This window comes from Xiphophorus hellerii, chromosome 9, assembly GCF_003331165.1.
Source record: "Xiphophorus hellerii strain 12219 chromosome 9, Xiphophorus_hellerii-4.1, whole genome shotgun sequence".
NCBI lineage: Eukaryota > Metazoa > Chordata > Actinopteri > Cyprinodontiformes > Poeciliidae > Xiphophorus > Xiphophorus hellerii.
The window spans coordinates 31,390,696-31,412,622 of record NC_045680.1 but is presented as its reverse complement, the minus strand read 5'-3'; the positions used below and the strand labels follow the sequence as shown (position 1 = coordinate 31,412,622).

Sequence of the window (21,927 nt, the reverse complement as noted above, 5' to 3'; positions counted from 1 at the left end):
CCTGTTACCAAAATACTGATGTCACCTAAAAAGGTTTTTTTAAAAGCTTTGCAGGTAATTCTGATGTTTTTCCAGGCAAGAAAGTTTTTATTTTATTGAAATTGTTGATTATATGCTCAAATAATTACTTGTGACCCATAAATACTCTAATATACTATGAAACTACGTTTTTCTTAAAATTCTAAAGGCACATTCATCAACCTGCATGTTTAACCTCTTAATAATATAAATAAAATGGTACTTGTACATCATTCATAAATAAAATTCAGAAAGTATAATCTAATATATTACAGAGAACAGAAAAGCTCACCAAATATGAAAATAATGAACCAGCAAGTGTAAAAGTGCTGAATGTCGATGATCAGCTTTTCACCACTTTAGCATTCTCATAGTTTGAGGATAGAAACTAATATAGATGCTTTTGTATTTAATGTTTTTATTTGTTTATAATTCAGAATAATGACATTATTCCTGGCTCCTGGATAAACCTCTATACACTCAGGTGCAGCGCATGAAGGAAACAAGCGTCAGAAACACGCCTCTAACAGGTAAATTCAGGTAAACTGAATTTTTCTGTGGTGAGATAAACTTCCTTGGACTCACATTTTATGCAGAAAGGAATCAAAGTGCATAATTACACCCATAAACACAATAGGAATATTTGTCTGAAAATAAACAAAAATGATTTGATTAAAAAAATATATATAAACAGTAGAGAAACAAGAAAATAAGACAAAATTTTTATTATCTCCCATCTTACAGCAGTGAAAATAATACATGTAAATCACTTAAAAAGAACAGTGATAATAAAACCCTTTTCTCTAAATATGAAATTTCAGGTTAAAACCCTCAAATGCTGGGTAATAAGAAAATAAAAACAGTTCAATAAATTAAAATGAAGTAAACCTCATAAACACTACAGTAAACTGGTGAGTTTATTTGTATTCCAACATTCATACAAGAGGATTTAAAGTGCTTTAACAAGAACCTCAATATTTTTGCTTTAAAAAAGAGAGAACTCAACATCTCACAGAAACAAAAGTTGGATCAAATGTTGAGGAGCATAGACGCTAAAAGCTGCCTCAGCTGGTTTGGTTCTGGAAACATTGAATCTTCAGCTTCATACTTGAAATAATTCAGTGATTTCTAGATGAGCAGCAGAATATTACAGTTCATTTTCCTGGTGCTGGTTGTTGCTTTGAGAATAGACAGATATTGACATTTTCCTTTAATATTGAAACAAATTTAATTTTTACTCACTACTCAAAAAAGAACTAGACTGTGAATGGTGGCTTCTTATTCCTATGAGTTCTCATGTGAACTGTCAAATTAGACTGCTGGATGAAACCTTTCCCGCAGGTTAGACAAGAGAAAGGCTTCTCACCTGTGTGGGTTCTGAGGTGGCGAGCCAAACCACTGGGCTGGATGAATGATTTATCACACAGCTCACAATAGTAAGGCTTCTCGCCTGTATGAGTTCTCATGTGGACAGTTAGGTTAGACTGCTGGCTGAAATCTTTTCCACAAGTCAGACACGAGAAAGGTTTCTCACCTGTGTGAGTTCTTAAGTGATGAGCCAAGTGATTGGGTTGTGTGAATGATTTATCACATAGATCACAAGGATATGGCTTCACGCCGGTGTGTGTTCTGGTGTGTCTGGCTCTGGTGCTATGGTCAATAAAAGATTTACCACAAAATGTACAGGGATACGGCTTCTCTCCTGTATGAGTTCTCATGTGGACAGTCACATACTTGCGCTTTGCAAAACACTTCCCACATACTTCACATGATGGCAAATTTGTTTTATGTCCATTTTGTTTTGAATTGTTCACAAAGACCCTGTGATTTCTGGTGCTCTTAGGTTTCTTCTCTGACTGCAGATCTGTGTCTCTTCTTGATCCGGAGTCTTCCTGGTTGCTTCTTTGCTGATGTTGGTTCTCATCTTCTTGGTGTTTTGCAGAGGGGAGCTGGTTCTTGTTTGGTTCCGGTTCATGGCTGTCCTTTTGCTCACATGCAGGAGCCATTATAAAGATGTCAGCTTCCTGGTTTATGTCAAAATGCTTTTCATCCTGATGACAACAGTGATCCTGATGTTCCTCTTTAATCTGTATAAGTTCTGGTTCGCCATCTTCTGTATTCTCTACAGGTCCTGGTTCCTCCTTTACTGGCTGTAGTTCTGGTTCATTGTGGAATATGTTCTCATCAGCAGGAGACACCATAGTGTTGTTGGTCTCCTGCTTCACTAAAAGCTGCCCTTCATCCTGAACAATAAAACGTTCAACTTGTTCTTTCATTGGTTGAGATTTCAGTTCCTCTTTCCTGTCAACAATATGCTGTGGTTCTGGTTCCTCTTTTATTTTTATAGTGCTTGTTATCTTGTGTTCAACTTTGTTTCTCTCTTCATTCATGGGAGACCCACCATCAAGAACCTTCCAAGTGATAACAGACATGTTGCTGTGGAAGATCTGAAGGAATGAAGAACAGTAGAACAATTCAGTAAAACGTGTTTATGAAGATCTTCACAAAGAGTTGATCTGTAAATTATTTATATTCTGTTTTGCCAGAAAATCAAGTACAATGAAGTAATACTTTCAGGTATCAGAGACTTCTGGGTAGTGCCAAGTTGTTTGCATAGATCTCCATATCAATGTCACACAATTCATTATGTAAAGATTTTCCAACCCAAAGACAGACAAAGAAAAACACATATATATCGACAGCATCACCATACTGGGAGAACAGACATGTCATAAATAAGGTATGTACATGTTGTAGCTGAGACGGTCGATGAAGGATCTGGCTAATATTTACTGTAACTGTTCATAAAACATGGTTCTCTTGGTAGCAATGTAACATGTAATTCTTGAGACCTTTTGACCTGTTCTTTAAAACGACTCTCGTTGCCTCTTGTACGCTGTTAGCTTATCCGTTAGCCTGGAAGCAAACTGGTCTCTGTCAGGATGTTATTGTTAAAACATAGAGAAATTAATTAGAGAGGGAGTTTAATATTATCTGAGCTTTGAAGGGGAAATAAGGGAAGAAAACAGAATCACTTAATTTTTCTATTCAGTATTGAATTAGCTTCACTTTTTGACTCCTGCATTCTTATCTAATATCCTTCAAATTCTTCATATCGCCCATTTGGAAAAATAATTGTCCACCCATTTGGAAGTGATTGAAATAAGATTCACAGATTAAACTTGTTATAAATATTAATATTTTCTATCTGGTATTTACGCTATAAAAACAACAGAAATCAAGAACAAGTGCTGAAATACCAATATTTTAATTCACTTTAAAGTTTTTACATTTCAACAGTCCAAACTGAAATAGTGGCTAAAGTCTGTTATGTACATGAAGGAACGACTGTGAGAGTTTCAGCCATTTGTTTCACTGTAGCATGTTGGAGGTCTAAACGCAGCTTTACACATGAAACTCAGACTGTAGATACAACTTTTAGTTTACATGTTTATTATTTGAAGGCCACTGGTCTTAACTTTGTTCAAGCAATTCAAATTCTTTATTTAGTCTCGGTTAAATATCTGACAGATTCAACGAAGACAAACGGCGAAAAACGAAGCAAATCATCGAGCTGTGAACAAAACACGGTCGCGCCCTGCTTCATCCGCGACATCAACTAGTTCCCTGATCTTATTCTCTGTTCATTCAGAACAGGAAGGTTAAAGTACCGGGGTTCTGAGATGATTTGGGTTTCCTGACCGGGTTCTTACAAATACTGAAATATTCACCTCACACAGCAAAAGTCGTCTTCTAACCGATGATAAACAGGAGGAAGCCTTGAAGCTAATACTGTTAGCACCTCATTGTTTACGTCCGCCGGAAGTAGCACATGGACATTCCCCCAGAAACAGTTGTGGCTCTTAAGGTTCCGCTTGGAGGAAAAAACGTTTGTATTTCTCCGGACGTTTTAGATCTCGTATTGTCAGCATTAATGTAGAACAATAAAAGGCAAACAATAAAAAATACACACACACACACACACACACACACACACACACACACACACACACACACACACACACACACACACACACACACACACACACACACATTAGCCCTGGACTAATGACAAATAAAGTGAGCCATGCACATGCAGTCTGTGTACTCTTACCTCCACCCTTTTCTTTTTTGTATTTATTCACAAACAGCTGAAGTTTACTTTTAAACAAGCTGAATTCAAACTGTTACCATTTTAAACTGGTTTCTTCATTCCAGCATGCAACTAGTAAATTTAACAAGAAATTGGTGCTTTTTGTCTTATTTCAGCACTACTTCTCTGGCGAATTGTTCCTGATCTTCTTGTGTCGCATCACATGTAGTCAGTAATATTTTATCACTCAACTGTTATAAGAAAATACCCCAAATTTTAATACTTTTACATTCTGAATCTTCCTGTATATATTGATCAAATTTCATATATTTTCCTAAATTCCTCCATGTGTCTTCTGTCATCATATTTAGGTGAAATCAATCCAGGCCTCCACATATGCTATGATTAAAAATCACATAATTAAGGCATAAAAGTATTGATCTGCTGAGGCAGAGTAATGTCAAAAGGCATTAATGTTGTTTTTCTCCTGCAGAACTGACTGTGAAAACAGTTTAGTTTTCCTTTACAGAGGAAAAGATGCAATAAAATTAGGATTAAATGTAACTTATTTGTTCGATCCAGTTTCTGTGTTGTGTTGTTTTCTGTTGACTCCAGTACTTTCATATCTTAATAGTGTTTCTTGTTTCTCCCCTTCCTGTTCTAATCTTTCCTGCTCTATTTTGAATCTGTCTTCCTTTATTTTGGCTGCATTCTTTCTGCAAACATGAAAATTTGCTTTATTGTGAAAAGTTTCAACATTTTAGTCCAGGTGTTTTAGTTTCCATTCCATCTGATTTTGGTGTCTGAATTAACTCAATATGAACTGAGAAATATTAAACCAGGGTTTTAAAACAGTAAATGTGTTAAAGTTTTAATCAAGTTGCCTACAATAACACACTCTTGTGCTGAAACACATTTATATTGAAGAATGTATCAAAGCTTATCAAACCTGTTGTGACTTTAGTAAAACATTATTAAAAAATAATGATTTGGATTCTTTTAAAGGACTTCAAGTACAGAAAATGTTTAATCACATAATCTTTATTTAGTAAAAATATTTTAACTGTATGAAAGATTCAAATCATCTTAAATGTCATATATCAAAAGAGAAAAAAGCATATAAACATTTTAAAGCAAAGGATAAAAAAACACACCACTTCATGTAAACAAAGTAAAACTTTATTTGGAGAAAACTTTGCAAAATAATGCTTTACAAAAAATATAGCAAAACAATAACAAAATACAGCATCAGAATAACTGAATAGTAAAAATCAGAATGAAAATGTTAGTTTGAGAAATGGACAGAGGTAGCAGAGTGATCCAGGATGACTGAATTTCATTCATTAAAACCTTGACTAAATGTGTCACAGCTCTTCTCTTCACTGCGCAGAAAATCTGGACCCAAATCAAAAGAAAAGGGTGGAACTTTGACTCCCTGATTGTAATTCTTGTTACTTGCTGCCTTTATACACGAAACTGAAATAAATAAAAACTTTTCCCTCAAGTGAGATCTTTTGTGACAAGTCAAATTACTGCTGTTTCTAAAAAGTCTATATCACGAGAAAAAGGTTTTTTTATCAGTGTGAGTTTTACAGTAAACCTTGTACAAAGAGACTTTTAGCAACATCACAAGTTTAAGGTTTCTCATCTGGAAGTTGTAAGGTGACTTTCCATGTGAACCCTTTCAGTGAAAGACTTCTCACACAAATCACAAGAATAAGGTTTCTCATGTGTGTGAGTTTTTTGTCTTAGTTCTGAACTTTTCAAATTGTCTCCAGATCTTTAGCTTTACTTGATTCTGAGTCTTTCTGGTTCCTTCTATGGTGATGCTGGTTCTCGGCTTCAGGGCAGTTTGCAGATAAAAGTTGGTTTCTGTTTGGTTTTGGGTCACTGTTGTTGTTTGCTAATTAGCTGAAGTAACCATGACGCTTTCAGTCTTCTGCTTCACTACAAGCTGATCTCCATCTGTATAACTACAAAGACCCTCCTGTTCATCTTTAATCTGCACAGGTTCTGGTTCCTCCTTTATCTGTTATCTGCTTTAGTTCTGATTCATTGTGGGATATTTCTTTAAAAGCAGTAGTCACCCTGAATGTGTTGGTCTCCTGCTTCACAGAAAGCTGCTCATCCTGAAAGATCCATATTTTTAAACACACACCTACATATACATGACTATTAAAACCTGCATTGGGTTTATTTCAAATGCAGAAGACAGAGAAGGAAAAGAAAGTGAAAGAGAAAAAGAAAGAGAGGAAGATGAGAGGGAGGGAGGGAGAGGGAGATAAGAATAAGATTAAGGAGAATGGGAGACCAATAGTAAAATAAAAAAATAAATAAAAGTGGTCTGGAAAAAGGAAAGTCAATGAAACATTTTTTTATAAACTAGACTTAGACATAAACCATTCTTCAGTACAGGGAGTACAAAGCTTTATTTAATGAAGTTTATTTGCACAGTACATTTCAGTAACACGGCGGATCAAAGCTTTACATCGTGACAATCCCCCAAAAACATCATACAGTGAAAATCCAATATCGGACATTACATTTTGTTTACTGGCATCTTGAAAATCATCAATACAGATCAAATATGCCAGGTAACGTTCCATTTATTATGGTTCCAAAGCAACTCTAAGCAGGTTGGTTTTTAGTCTTTAGTTAAAGGATTTCAGTGTTTCAGCTGTTTACCAGTTTTTCTCAAAGTTTGGTTCTGGTTCTGTGGATGCAGAGCAGACCAGAACCAGAAGACCTGAGTGGTCTGGAAGGTTGATCCAACACCAGGGCCTGTAGAACTGGGTGGCTCTGAAGGTTCAGGTCAAAGGTCAGCCCGATCTCTAGTTTCCTGCTGTAATCACCGGAGCTGTGTGCGATTCTAGATCGCTCCTCTTTGGTTAAAGATAACAACTTCAGTTTTATTTCTGTTCAGCTGGATAAAGTTATGACACCACAATGAACTGTTTCATCTGTTCAGTTTTCTTTTTACTTAAAATATAAATTCCAATACAAAAGTCATGACCTACTGCTACTCACATGAACAAACTGTTATTTTCTATAAAATGCAGAATTTGAAACATAATGATCAGATTTTTTCTCAATGTGTTCATTTCTGGATGAAATACATAATTTTATACCTCCTGTTATCGATTTGTTACCTGTTGGCTTTATATTAATGTGTATTTGAAGACAAAACTTTAAAATTAAAAGAAATAAAAACATCTAATCAGAAATTACACGACTCCACTTCAGACCCTCTGATGCTCATTTATCAGCTAATTCAGTTACATGAAGGTGTTTTCAGCCATGTTTTCCTACGGTGACATGATTCACTGCAGCCATCTCTAAAGCGATTAATCACACAAATCACTAGAATCACTCAAACCGAGAATTTATTTGAAATGTTTACCACACACTTCACAAGGAAGTGGTTTCTCACCAGTATGAGACCTTATATGTAAAGTTGAAGTGTTCCAGGTGAAACTTTTTCCACAAGTCTGACTTGAGAAAGGCTTCTTTCCTCTGCGTTTTTGAAGGTGATAAGGCAAACGGTCACATGCTTTAAATGCTTTACCACACACTTCACAAGTATACAGTTTCTCTTGTGTGTTTTCCACTTTACTAGCTTGGTTGCTAGATGTTTTGGCATATAGTATACATTTATTTTGGGTTTTACTGGTGTGGATTATTTTGTTTTTAATTGAATGACCTCCACATCTAAAAGCTTTACCGCACACTTCACAATAATACAGTTTCTCTTGTGTGTTTTCCACTTTACTACATGGGAAAATGTTTAGTAACATTTTCCCATGTAGTTTATAGGTTTTGGGAGTTTCACTTGTGCAGATTCTTTTGTTTTTATTTGAATGACCTCCGTGTCTAAAAGCTTTACCACACACTTCACAAGGATGCAGCTTCTCACCCGTGTGGGTTTTTATGTTGTCAGGCGGGCGTTGACCCATTCTGAAGAGTTTACCACATGTTTCACAAGAAGCCATATCTGTTTTCTGTCTTTTTGGTTCTGAACTGTCCACATTGTCCCCGTTACTTCTGGTGTCCTGATGTCTCTTCTCTGGCCTCAGATTCGGATCTCCTCTTCCTGAGTCTTCCTGGTTGCTTCCTTGCTGATGTTGGTTCTCGGGTTCAGGGCGGTTCGCAGGAAGGAGCTGGTTCTTCTTTAGTTCTGGATCACTGCTGTTATTTTGCTCATCAGTAGAAGTCACTGTGATGCTGTCAGTATCCTGCTTTAGCTGAGCTTCATTCTGATCACTGCACGGATCCACCTGTTCTTCTTTAATCAGCACAGGTTCTGGTTCCTCCTTTGTCTCCATCACCTGCAGCAGTCCTGGCGTGTTGTAGAGTATTTCCTCATGAATGGGCGTCACCACGGAGGTGTTGGTTTTCTGCATCACTAACATTTGCCCCTCTTCCTGAAAAACCCACAGTTCAATATGTTCTTCTTTAGTTGGCTCCGGTTCTGGTTCCTCTTTTGTCTCAGCCATCTGCTGTAGTTCTGGTTCCTCCTGTTCCTCTTTTATTCTTATGGTATTTGACATCTTGTGGTCAAGAGTGGCGTTTCTCTCTTCAGTCATGAGAACTTGATCAGCAGGAACCAGACAGAAAACCTGGGACAATCAGGAACAGTAGAACAACATCAATACTGTGAATGTTTGGGGTTAATATCTCCTGCAGACTTCCTGGTTCGCTACAACATTTGGAAAGTATAAGGTGCTTATTTACATCTCTGACTGTTTCTGATGCTATTCTCATATTTCTGTGACTTTGCTGCCTTTCTTGCATGATGACCCTGATCCATAAATTGATTACTCAAACTCTAAGAACGTTTCTAAGCTATAGAAGAAAAATTATGATGAAACTTCAAGCTGATATCAATATCAATATCTAATATTGTTACTGTTCTTATGTCAGTATTTGCCAATATTTACTGATATCAACACTGTAAGAGTTTGTGCTTGAGACTCATTTTGTTTTATTAAATCAGTTTCCATCAGTAGAAAACATCAGTTGAGAAATTAGTCCCTTCTCTTTCTTTTGGAATAGTGTTTAAAGACACTTAGCTTTTGAAAACGATAGCCAGACTGACCGTTAATTATTAATTTTTCATATTTTCAAGACTTTTAGGTTCTCCAGCTTTAAAATGTGATCATATTTATACACCATTTAAACGTAGCAGACCAGATGACACGGGGAGATCAGCCGTTTGTGACGACAGCATTTATTAGGGAAGTAAAAACTTTCTTTCACAGCAGCTTTAGCTTCCATGTCTCCTGTCTGCATAAAAGCACAATCACAAGGTTGCTGCTAACATGTGACGTCAGCTAGACAAGCGAGTTATTGGAAAGCCTTTGATGATTGGGTCTTAAAAAAAACTAAATTAAACTTAAAGAGTTTAGATCAACTGCTGATCTGTTCTGCATTTCAGTGCTGGTTCGTTTAGAACCGCTTTAACAGACCTGGAGGTTCCGAGATGGTTTGGGTTTCCCAGCTGGTATCCAGTTAGTTGTTCTGTGGAGATGAACCGAAGATTTATTGTTCTTGTAGACACAGAAATATTCAACTGACACAGCAAAAAAAAAAAAAAAAAAAATTAAAAAACACGTCTTTTAATCGATGATAAACAGATGGAGGCCTGGAAGCTAACCCTGCTAGCGCCTTTGTCCCCCGGAAGTCTCACGGAAGTTTTCCCCAGAAACACTTACGGCCCTTTCGGTTCCGCCTCGAGTCTTTTTTTTTTTCTCCAGATGTTTTAGCTTCTTATCCCACACATGATCTTAGGGTCTGAATAAACTAAGCACGAACTAAAACAGGAACTAAAATATGGCTGCAGACTGAAAAATATGTAAACTTTTAAACATGATTATACTCATATGTATTTTTATTAATTTTATAGGCAAGGTAGTTTTATTTGCAGGCTAAATAGCACATTTCCAGCAGCAGGACAATTCAATGTTCTTTACATGAAGGAAAATAAAACAAATAAGTCACCACCAGGTGGAGGTCAGTGGACGGCTCTGCCTCTCTTCACCTGAATGTCAAGACATGTAGCAGCATATCAGATGAGATTGATAGGTATTTGTCAAACCTACATAAAAAGAGAACCACAGACAACATTTATGAGTTTTCAACCAAGCTTCTGCAGAAGAAGACACAGCAAACCACTTCTTCAAGGTGTTTACCATGCATTCTGACTCCCTGCAGCACAGCCTGTATTTTTATTAACCAGGAGAAAAGAAGGGAGTCGAGAGTGAAATGTTGGAGAGTGATAAATCAAAGAAGGGGGCTATTCTGAAACAAGGAAGAGAGAACACAGAAACTAACATCCGACACACAAGCAGCTTAAGGAGTATCCCAAGATAAGAAGCAGCTGCAGCTTCAAGGTTTAGGGAAAAGGAAAGTTTTGTCTTTCACACGGTTTAAGAAATTCCTCCTCTCTGGGGTGTGAATACTAAACCTTTAAATGAAAAACAAACTAGTAAAACTGCCAATGTAAGAATAAGAACAACACACAATTATTCTAACAGAGATGATCAAACTGCAGCCGAGGGCGTCCTGGTGCCAACAGCACATCTGGACACCTTTACACTTTATCATGGTGTTCATCATGGATAATCCATGACAAGTACAAAAGTCCCACAACAGAAAAACACTCGGGTTCCTCCTAATCACACCCCTCCAGATCTCACCGTCATTGCCCACAGGAGCGTTGAAGTCCCCCAGCAGAACAAGGGAGTCCACAGTGTGGGCGATCTCCAGTACTCTCTTCAAGGACTAAAAAATGATGGGTAATCTGAACTGATGTTTGCTGTTGAAGAAGGCACAGCAGAGACTGTACTTTCTGAGAATACTCAAGAAGAACCGTCTCCCCTCAGACCTGCTGCAGGCCTTCTATCACTGCTCCATAGAGAGCGTGCTCACGTACAGTCTGTGTGTCTGGTACGGCAGCAGCACATCCGCGGACAAGAAGGCGCTCCAGAGGGTTGTTAGGGCAGCAGAGAGAACCATAGGCTGCCCCCTCCCCACTATGGAACAGATTTACACTTCCAGGCTCCACAAGAAAGTTTTGGACCTTTTAAATGACTCTTCACACCCTGGCCATGGTCTCTTCCAGCTGCTGCCATCAGGCAAGAGATACAGAGCAATAAAAACCAGGACAAATCGCCTAAAAAACAGTTTTTACCCGATGGCAATCATGGCACTAAATTCAAAGGCATAAGAACTTCTGCTCTTGACACCACTTTGTTAAAAATGTAAATTCTGTTGCGACACCTCCAGGCGCTGCAACCATCTTCTGATGTCTATTTATTTCTCATTTTGTACTATTTATTTCTTTATCTTTGTATATTATGTATATACACATAACCTGCATCTTAACTCGAGTCGAGCAAATCTCAATCTCGTTGTAATCTGTTGATGACAATGACAAATAAATCTTATCTTATCTGTACAATTACAAACCGTCAGAACCCGTCGCCCCACCTGTCGGCAGAAGGAGGCTCCCTTCCTGTTCACTGGGGTGAACCCCAACGTACAGGGACCAAGCATACCATAACAAGGATGCCCATTCCTGCTCAGTGTCTGTCCCCAGGGGGCACTGCAGAGTGGAAGAGTGTCCAACCTCTGGTTCCAGAACCAGAGCCATACGTTAGGTGAGTCCGACTATTTCTGCCTGGGAACCTCTCAACCTCACACCAGCTCAGGCTCCTTCCCCTCCAGAGGCAACAATCCACATCCTTCAGCCACCACCCATCACATGTTGCACCCGGTGCCTTTAGCCCCTCCTACAGGTGGGAAGGGGGATCCACTCCCCAGCGTGCCCCACCTCCACGCCTGGCTCCAGAGTGGGGGCTGGTGACCCGTATCCGGGTCAGGGAACATTTATTTCATTGACTGTACTCATCATACGAGGTCTTTTAAATGTTTAATAGTCCATTTGAAACAATACATTGACATAATACAAAAACAAAACCTTCTTTTGTAGAGGACTTTACAAAAATAATTACATTTAAAAAAAAAACACAGCATCAGGAAGAAAATCCAACAGTAAAAGAAATTTAAGATAGGATGAAAAAGTTAAAGGGAGAGGGAGATAGTTGTTCATTTGCTTTCTGAGTTTTCCACAACTAAGAAAGGAGGACTGGTCTACAAACTGGGATCCAGCACCAAGAGGTACAGTCTCCATGGCTTTACCACCGCTCCGTTGATTAAAATCATATTTTATACTGTATTTTATTTTATTCTGGAGTAACCTCACAACATTGGAAGCTCAAAACACAGTCCTGAGCCGAAATTTCGTTCTGTATACACCCTGTGCATGCAAAATGACAATAAAGTCAGTCTAAGTCTAAGTCTAAGAACAAAAAGGTCAACTGACACCGTGTGTTTATGTCCAGACAACTATATGTTGCCGTTGCCCTTTCAACCATTTCACCAGACATTTGAACTTTTACTGGTGTATAAAAAGAGCATATATGGAGGTGCTGTGGTGGCACAGGGGTTCAGCACGACCCACATATGGAGGCCTTAGTCCTGGATGTGGCCGTCGCAGGTTCGATTCCTGGCCTGGCAACCTTTGCCGCATGTTTTCCCTTCTCTCATTACCCACTTTCCTGTCGATTAACTTTCAAATAAAGGCCACTAGAGCCAATAAAACCTTAAAAAAAGAGTGTATATAAAATTTGGTGGCGACAGTTCACTTTCAAAAAGAAACATTTACTTTCAAACACTTGTTCAGAATGAGGGATTGCTGCAGTTATTTATCTACTCAATGAATTCAACTGGACTTCCTTTGATAGAAATCACTTTACAACAGAAACTCAACTTGACTGCACTGGTTTATAACAAAGACTAAATAGGAAACAATGCAGACGAATGGAATCAATTTGATACGACTCACTTGGTAATAGATTACTTTATAAATCAGACATGTTTGCTCTGTAAAACACCTTAGAACAACATTTGTAGGGAATTGCTTCATTTAGGCTCCCCACCCATATGAGGTCTTGGAGCCAAACTACTGCGGTGTCTAAAAGATTGATCACCATCGTCACAAGCATAAGGCGTCTCAATTATGTGAGTTGCGTAATGATCTATCAAAATCGTCTCACTCATGAAAGATTCATCGCAAATGTCACAAGGACAAAGTTTCTTTCTCGTGTGAATTTTATGATGATTTTTCAGAATAGTCTTAGTCATGAAAGATTTACCACAAATTTCACAAGAATAGAGCTTGTCTTCATCGTGAATTCTTCTGTGGCGAGCCAAACTACTGCAATGTCGAAAAGATTTATTACAAGTGTCACAAGAATAAGGTTTCTCACCCGTGTGAGTAACACAGTGATCTTTCAGATTAGTCTCAGTCTTGAAAAATTTATCACAAGTGTCACACTGATATAGCTTCTCATCTGTGAGGGTATCTGAAAGATTACAATAATCTTTCAGAATAGTCTCAGACATGAAAGATTTGTGAATTTTTCTGTGTCGAGCCAAACTGCTGTTGTGTCTAAAAGATTTATCACAAGTGTCACAAGAATAAGGCTTCTGGCCTGTATGAGTGCAATTGTGATCTACCAGATCAGTCTCAGTCATGAAAGATTGATCACAAGAGTCACAATGAAAAATTTTATCTCCTGTGTGAGTTTTATAGTGATCTTTCAGAATAGCCTTAGTAATGAAACGTTTAGCACACAACTCACAAGAATAAAGCTTCTCTCCCCAGTGACTCACTCTGTGACGAGTCAAGCTACTGCTGTGTCTAAAAGATTTCTTACAAGTGTCACAAGAATAAGGCTTCTCTCCTCTGTGAATTAATCTGTGACGAGTCAAACTACTGCCGTGTCTAAAAGATTTACCACACAAATCACAAGAATAAGGCTTCTCTCCCATGTGAGTTCTTCTGTGACAAATCAAACTACCGTGTTTTTTGAAGGATTTATCACACAACTCACAGAAATGAAGCTTCTCTCCCATGTGGGTTTTTTTGTGACGAGTCAAACTACCGATGTATCTAAAAGATTTGTCACATGTGTCACAAGTATAAGGCTTCTCTCCCCTGTGAATTATTCTGTGACGAGTCAAGCTACTGCTGTGTCTGAAAGACTTATGACAAAACCTACAAGGATAAGCCTGCTCATATGAGTGGCTTTCCATGTCCACAGGTAAGTATGGACGTTTGCCCCTTAATTTGCGAGCCTTTGGCTCCAGATCTGCATCTCCGCTTCCAGAGCCTTTCTGGTTGCTTCCTTGCTGATGTTGGTCCTCAGCTTTGAGGCCATTTGCAGAGAGTACTTGGTTCTTGTTCGGTTCTGTTTCACTGTCGTCTTTTAGCTCATTAGTAGAAGTCACCATAATGCTGTCAGTCTCCTGCTTCACTACAAGCTGATCTTCATCCTGATTAGTGCAGAAATCTTCTTTTTTCTCTTTTATGTTCATCAGTTCTGGATCATTTTGTGCCTGGACAAGTTCTGGTTCCTTTTTAATCCTGGAAGGTTCTAATTCTCCTTGAACTGCAGGTCCTGGTTCCTCCTTTATCTCTACTTTTGGTACATTGTGGACTCTTTCTTCATGAGTTACCAGAGAGGATCTAGTTTCCTGCATGAGTAAAAATTGCTCTTCATCTTGAAAGGTCCACAGTTCAATTTGCTCTTTCTTGATCGGTTGTGGTTGTGGTTCGTCTTTTGTCTCAGCCACCTGCTGTAGGTCTGGTTCTCCCTGTTCCTCCTTTATTTCTGTAGCGTTTGGCATCTTTTGGTCAACAATGGAGTTTCTCTCTTCAGTTATGAGAATTTGATCAGCAGGACCACCACAGTTAGACCTGATGCAGTGGAAAGCCTGGGGGAATCAAGAACAGCAGAACAACTTTAATGTAGTGATCCTAATTTTCAAATTCAGTTTTTCCTTTTTGAAGTTTTCAGATGCTAGCCAATCAAACGTAGAAGACTGTGGAACAGATAACCTGACACTGGTTTGCTTCAACTGTTGGGGAGTATGAAGTGTTTGTGATGTCTGCTCTTACGCATTTTTGTTTTGCTGTTTTCATCTTTTGAGCCCGTTAATTGGTGGGCGCTCTCAGCTTCACTTGCATCAACTATAAACCATCTTTCAGGAATGATTCTGCTCTGCTAATAAAATGCTCAGCGCAACAAAGACGCTTGCAGTCTGGGGATATACTCGTGTATTAATATATATATATATATATATATATATATATATATATATATATATATATATATATTAAACACCAAAAAAAGTAAAAACAAGCAATGCTCAGCCTGGTGGTGTTGGGATGGTAGGGGGGGAATAAAGCCTGGTGGCCCACCAGGCTTATAAAACACTGGAGGAAACCCTGGATAAAGATTTACTTTCTCACAGGTTTTGAATACTCAGTTATAATAAACTCAAATGTTATTAGAAATGGTCAGAGGGGGCATAGTTATGGCAAAGTATTGTTATTTCTTTACACTCAACACCATTTGTCAGTACATGGTCTAAAGTATGACAACAGGAGTGGGCAGGACTGGTGATTCTTTGAGTAAAGCCAATTTAGACTAAGATAGCATTTAAGGCTACATCTAGGCTGAGTCTTTCAGCGTCAACGTGAATGTCAAATTCCCCAACTATTAGCACCTTATCAGTACTCAAAATTAAATCACAAAATAAAAATCTGACTTCTGATTTAAAAATTGAGAGTAATGGCCTAGTGGACGATACAAAACAACAAAAGTGTTTCTATTGCTTTGTGATTAGGCTGAGGAAAACGAAAGGTTCAATGTCTAAAAGAACTGTAGCTATTCATATGCCTGTGATTGATTAATAAATCTGAAAGAAAAAATGTTGGCTTCCTCTCCACCATGCCCAGTACTTCAAGGAATATAAAAACTTTAATAATTAAACGTTGGCTCCTCCATACTAGCATAGTTTTCATGCTGCAGCCTTTTTTCTGAGAGAAAATGAAATTAATTTTTCTGGACAATCAGTGTTGTTATTTTTAGGACATTTTCATGATTTGCACTTTTTAGGTTAATCTTTAATCCACTTTATTTTGGCCTAAGGCACCGTTTTCAAATCCTCGGCGCTCTTTTCAATGTTTCCCCCTCAGACTTTGGAAACAGAAGTTATCAAAACAATCTGGACAAAATCAGAGGTCAATGTCCAACCTGCCATTCATCAACAAAGTGATTAAAAGCTCCTTGACCACTCGGAGAATTGGTTTTATAATTACAGAATATTTGGGAATTTGTTTTTCAAAAATGATCGTGGAGTTATTTGAACCCGCTGTACTCTCCTCTCAACAAATTTAAGCTGGAATATTCTTGGGAAACTTTTAAACCGTTTCTGTCTCGAAAGCCGCTGATCTGTTCTGCATATCAGCGTCAGTTCACACAGAACCGCGCAGTTTACATACCAGAAGGTTCCGAGATGATTCGGTTCTCCAGCTGGTCTCCAGCAGTCGGAGCGGACGGTCGACCTCTGGATGGTGTTTTGTTTTTAATATTTCTGCAGCAGCAGAAATATTGTTGCTCTCTAATGATGAACTAAATATATTGTTACTGCAGACACTGAATAATTCAGTTCAAACATCTGAAAACCGTTTTCTAACTGACGATAAACAAAGGGAAGACTGGAAGCTAACGCTGTTAGCGCCTTGTTATTTACTTCCGCCGGAAGTGTCACACGGAAATGTACCCCACAAACAGTTGTGGCCCTTGGAGTTCCGCCCCCCGCCATAAACCACATAATTTCAAGGTCTGAATGAACTCAGTATTATCTACAATAACAACAAAAACATGGCTGACATATTTATCTTAGTGATTGATTCTTATAAACTTTAGGAGTATTTCAATATGACTCAACATGGGACAACACGGGGCAGTAAATGTTAAAATATAAGGAAACAAATTACATAAATAGACATCATTAGGGAGATAAAGAACTAAACCTTATCTAGCATAATAATAATTTGTCTTTGTCATTCTCTACAAATTATTTTATTTTATTTTCAATTTAATAATTCAACCTTCCAGTTAAAACCCTTTAACCTCACAATGCTAGTAACTCTCAACTAAACTACTAAACAAATATTGAAATACAAACCTAAAACAGTAAACAGTAACAAATTAAAATAGTTCTGTATAAACAGTGAATTTTGAGAAAACAGTTCTCGTTTCCAGATTCTGTGGAATTTGGAAATGAAGCCAAATTAGCTTTCAGGTAATTTAGATTAGTTTGCATCAAAACTACAAGTGCTGGTCAAAACATTCGAGTATCACAAAGAACTTGATTTAAATCAGTAGTTCCATTCAAAAAGCAAAATTTGTATATTATATTCATTCATTCATTATATACAGACAGATATATTTCAAATGTTTATTTCTTTTAGTGTTGATGATTATTACTGAGGAGGTCCAGTCAAAGTTTCCACATGTCACTGATGGTTTGAGGCACCATGTCATCTGCTGCTGTTGGTCCACTGTGTTTTCTGAGGTCAAAGGTCAATGCAGCCATCTACCAAGAAGTTTTAGAGCACTTCATGCTTCCTGCTTTATGGAGATGCGTACCTGGTTTAAGGACCATGGTTTCCATGTTCCTAATTGCCCAGCAAACTCACCTGACCTGAACTCTATAGAAAATCTCTGAGCTACTGTGAAGAGGAAGATGTGATGCATCAGACCCAACAATTCATTAGGTCACCATCAGAGCAACCTGGACTCTCACCTGAGCAGAGCCACAGACTGATGGGCTCCATGCCGAGCCGCAGAGCTGCAGTAATCTGGGAAAAAGGAGCCCAACTAAATACTGAGAGCTGAACGTCCTCTTACTTTTCATGTTCATACTTCTCAGTTGGCCAACATTTCTAAAAATCCTTTTTTTGTTTTGGTCTTAGATAATATTCTAATTTTCTGATATACTGAATTTGGGGTTTTTATTAGTTGTGAGTTATAATCATCAACATTAAAAGAAACAAAAACATTTGAAATATATCAGTCTGTGTAGAACAAATGATTATTATATATAAGTTTAACTTTCTGAATGGAATTACTGACTTAAATCATTTTTTTATATTCTAATTTTTTGACCAGCATATGTATGTTGTAAATTACACACAGCAGCACCAAAATATTAGAATAATCAAATAACTGAAGTTTGTTTGTATTGAATATTTCAACAGGAAGGTAAATCAAAGTGCTTTACATGATAAAAACAGAATGCAAATAACAAACAACTCAGTGTTTCAGTTGTTTTGCAGTTCTCTGGAGGTTTGTTCCAGATTAGCTTAGCATATAAGATAAATGCTGCTACTCCATGTTTGGTTCTGGGGATGAAGAGCAGACCAGAACCACAAGACCTGAATAGTCCAGTAATTTAATTTATTTAACTTCCACATTCCAGTAGAAGTTCATTCAGAACCATGCAGTTAACATACCAGGAAATTATGTGTTGATGGATTCTCTCTGATGATGAACTGAGGATATTTGTCACTGCAGACACTGAAATATTCAGCTCACACAGCAAAAGTCGTCTATTAAAAGAGGGGAAAACACTTGGAAGCTAACGCTGCTAACGCCTTCATGACTTCTGCCAGAACCAGTCAGAGATTGATGGCAGAACAAACCTTTTGTTTCTCTCCCAGACACTTTGTATTGTTTTGGATTCTGTTGTTTTCTGTGGGTCGTATTTTGATTGTTTTATTTCAACCTTTACTGTTTTATTTTAGAATGACAGTCCATTAGGAAAATGAGAAATCTCAAATATTAATGTCAGATTGTTCTGAACAGACAAAAAATTTTTTTTAAAGTTAACACAACCAATATAAATCAATGTTATGTAGCAACTACTTTAATGTGCACAATTTGTACTTCTACAACATAGATGAAAGTTTATTTTTGAATAAATGTGAATGTTATGGAAGTATAGATACATACATACACACATTCCATGTAGATGCTAATTAGCAGGGAATGAAGAAACAGAGGAGTTATCCAAGCGTTTTTAAGTGCTCTGTAATATAACTATGATTGAAATGGATTGTATAAAAGTCATTTTGAATATGACTATTTGGAATTTGAAAATTAGATTTTACTATACATTTCTGTATATAAATATGTCCTGTAAAGCAGCTTAAGATGACATTTGTTGTAAACCGACATGATAAAAACTGAATGAAACTGAATTACGAGTTGTTACTTGAGTGAATCCTAAGGTGACGAGCCAAATTGCTGCGTTGCCTAAAAGATTTGTCACACAGTTCACAAGAATAAGGCTTCTCCCCAGTGTGAGTTCGAAGGTGACGAGCCAAATCACAAGTCTGTCTGAAAGATTTATCACACCACTGACAAGAATAAGGCTTCTCACCTGTGTGAGTTCTCATGTGACAAGTCAGATCACTACTTCGTATGAAAGATTTGTCACACAATTTACAATCATACCGCTTCTCACGCGTGTGAGTTCTCAAGTGCATAGATAAGGAAGATTTCCAGTTAAAGCCTTTTCCACATGTCAGACATGAGAAAGGCTTCTCTCCTGGATGAGCTCTCATATGCACAGTCAGCTGTTGACATGAAGATAACAATTTACCACATACGTCGCAAGGCAACAAGGTGTTTCTACACCTTTTTAGTTGTGCATTATCTTCCAATTCTACATTTTCTGTGTGATTTCTGTTGTCCTGATGTCCTGATGTCTCTTCATCTTTATCTCTGCTTGATTCTGGTTCACTGTTGCCTCTTTGCTCATTAGTGGGAGTCACCGCAAATGTTTCAGGTTCCTGTTTCACTACAATCTGATGTTCATCCTGATCATTGCAGAGATTTTCATGTTCCACTTTAACCTGTACAACTTCCAATTCGTCATGTTCCACTTTAACCTGTACAACTTCTAATTCTTCATGTTCAACTTTAACCTGTACAACTTCTAATTCTTCATGTTCCACTTTAACCTGTACAACTTCTAATTCTTCATGTTCCACTTTAACCTGTACAACTTCTAATTCTTCATGTTCAACTTTAACCTGTACAGGTTCTGGTTCCTCTTTCATTTCTACCGTGTTTGGGATCTTTTCTCAACAATAGTTTCTCTTCTCTGTTGCAAGTAGACGATCAGCCAGAACCTGCCAAGTAGGAACCGACATGGTTCTGTGGAAAGCCTGGGGAATGAAGAACAGTAGGACAAGGTTTACTGTAAAATGTATTGAAGTTTTTCTGGAATAAACTGCACTGCATTTAGCTTCCTTCCACCATAAGCTTTTTGTTCCGGGTCAGTCGAAAAGTTTTTAATTTAGGGAGTAAATTTCTACTGATTTGGTTCAAGTCTAAGCTGGAACATGGGGCGAAGAAAATCTATCACAGAAAACTAGTCTGATTAATACAAAAGGGTCCGGAAGTAAATACATATCTATCTCCCCTCTACTAACAGCTACATTAAGCTTAGGTGTAAAATGGCTCCCTGATCTTATTGTGGCGTTAGTTCATTCAGAACTGTACAGTTAACATACCAGATGGTTCCGAGATGATTTGCAGTCTGATGACGATCGATCTCTTCCTCCTAAAGGACGAGGTTGTTGAATATTTCTTTAACAGCGGTAGATAGTCGCTCTCTATATAGAAGAATAGAAGATATTTGTCACTATAGACAGTAAAATATTCAGCTCACAGAACAAAATCCGTCCTGTAAGCGATGATTAGCACAAAGAAACCTGGAAGCTAACGCGCTAGCGCTTTATTGTTTACTTCCGGTGGATGTACCCACGTACAGATTGTCAGCAGAAACACCGCCACTACATGTAAAGTTCCGCTGAAAACTGTTCCCCTCCCGGCCCTCACCGATTCAATGTGTTACATATTTGCGCTGGTTCAACACTTAAAAAAGTTTTATAATAAAACTATTACAATTACAAAATTCTTACAATGCTGATAAAATTATTCGGCCTACACAGCACTACTCCACTTCTGGCCTGAACATTGACCACCCTTGTCCAGGATGAAAGGTGCGATACAAGAACGTAAAGGCAGAGTGGAGCACATTCAAACAAGGGGATATGGAATAATTCTGGAAATATTTTTCAAACTAATTTTCCTTTATCTAGATCTGGAAGACAGATAATCTCTAGAGTTTTTCATCCTTTCCTGTTGAAACCTCCCTGAAAATTTCCAGGATGGAATTAGGAAATTAATCCACATTAACTCATCTTCCAGTAATGGGGTTCCATACTTTATTTTCCTGGCCATTCAAAATACAGACTTTCCTTATATGTTGCAATTTTCTGAGCTGTCTTTAGGTTTGTTTGGTTAAAATTGATTCTAAATGTGTACGTTACCAATAAAGCCAATGTCCTACTTGTTGTTATTCCACAGGTGCAGGAAATAGTTCAGTGTTACCCTTAATAAACATCAGGCTGATACAAGACACTCACCACATCCTGACATTTATGCTGCTGTGTTCACACACGATAGTAACTGAATGCTTTCTAACCAAACTATCAAACAGGTGAAATGAAAAACAGTGCCATCTACTGGTGCAATGGTGCATAGATGGAAGACTGGCTTTGTAACTGTCTTTATGTGGCTTTGAATGTTCAGGTCAGAGTTCATCACCAACCCCGGATTTTGGATCTGATCACTAACTTCAAGCTGTAATAACTGAAGCTGTGCTGACTCTAGATCGTTACCCTGGGCTAGTGGGAGCATGTAGATATTAAATATTCAGATTTATCATTGGCCTTTATAGAAGACAAGAGATTAGAACACAATTTGGAAATGAGTGTCTTTAAATTATATTAGGAAGATAATTGCATATTTTTAGATATAAATACA

At 37.8% G+C, this 21,927-nt stretch overlaps 3 protein-coding genes and 1 long non-coding RNA gene across 4 annotated transcripts; all 4 read right to left on the bottom strand.

The window, feature by feature from the left end:
* Positions 1–728: 728 nt before the first annotated feature.
* LOC116725795 (zinc finger and SCAN domain-containing protein 2-like) lies at positions 729–3,855 on the bottom strand. Its single transcript, XM_032572173.1, has 2 exons — positions 3,750–3,855; positions 729–2,465 (listed from the first exon to the last, which is right to left on the bottom strand). Exon 2 carries the CDS (start codon positions 2,448–2,450, stop codon positions 1,275–1,277), a length of 1,176 nt encoding a protein of 391 aa, XP_032428064.1. The 5' UTR covers positions 2,451–2,465; positions 3,750–3,855; the 3' UTR covers positions 729–1,274.
* Positions 3,856–6,521: 2,666 nt separating this feature from the next.
* On the bottom strand, positions 6,522–9,876 carry LOC116725793 (zinc finger protein 43-like). Its single transcript, XM_032572172.1, has 2 exons — positions 9,577–9,876; positions 6,522–8,727 (listed from the first exon to the last, which is right to left on the bottom strand). Exon 2 carries the CDS (start codon positions 8,692–8,694, stop codon positions 7,495–7,497), a length of 1,200 nt encoding a protein of 399 aa, XP_032428063.1. The 5' UTR covers positions 8,695–8,727; positions 9,577–9,876; the 3' UTR covers positions 6,522–7,494.
* Positions 9,877–12,022: 2,146 nt separating this feature from the next.
* LOC116725760 (zinc finger protein 2-like) lies at positions 12,023–16,774 on the bottom strand. The gene is made up of 2 exons (XM_032572115.1): positions 16,524–16,774; positions 12,023–14,950 (listed from the first exon to the last, which is right to left on the bottom strand). The coding sequence occupies exon 2, from the start codon at positions 14,861–14,863 to the stop codon at positions 13,094–13,096; it is 1,770 nt and encodes a 589-aa protein (XP_032428006.1). The 5' UTR covers positions 14,864–14,950; positions 16,524–16,774; the 3' UTR covers positions 12,023–13,093.
* A 2,649-nt stretch (positions 16,775–19,423) lies between these two features.
* On the bottom strand, positions 19,424–20,881 carry LOC116725818 (uncharacterized). Its single transcript, XR_004340481.1, has 2 exons — positions 20,610–20,881; positions 19,424–20,261 (listed from the first exon to the last, which is right to left on the bottom strand). It is a non-coding gene; the product is annotated as an uncharacterized LOC116725818 (long non-coding RNA).
* Positions 20,882–21,927: the final 1,046 nt, after the last annotated feature.

Excerpts from the sequence above, each read along its gene's own strand:
- LOC116725795 (XM_032572173.1), bottom strand. The coding sequence starts at position 2,450 with ATGTCTGTTATCACTTGGAAGGTTCTTGATGGTGGGTCTCCCATGAAT.
- LOC116725793 (XM_032572172.1), bottom strand. The coding sequence starts at position 8,694 with ATGACTGAAGAGAGAAACGCCACTCTTGACCACAAGATGTCAAATACC.
- LOC116725760 (XM_032572115.1), bottom strand. The coding sequence starts at position 14,863 with ATGCCAAACGCTACAGAAATAAAGGAGGAACAGGGAGAACCAGACCTA.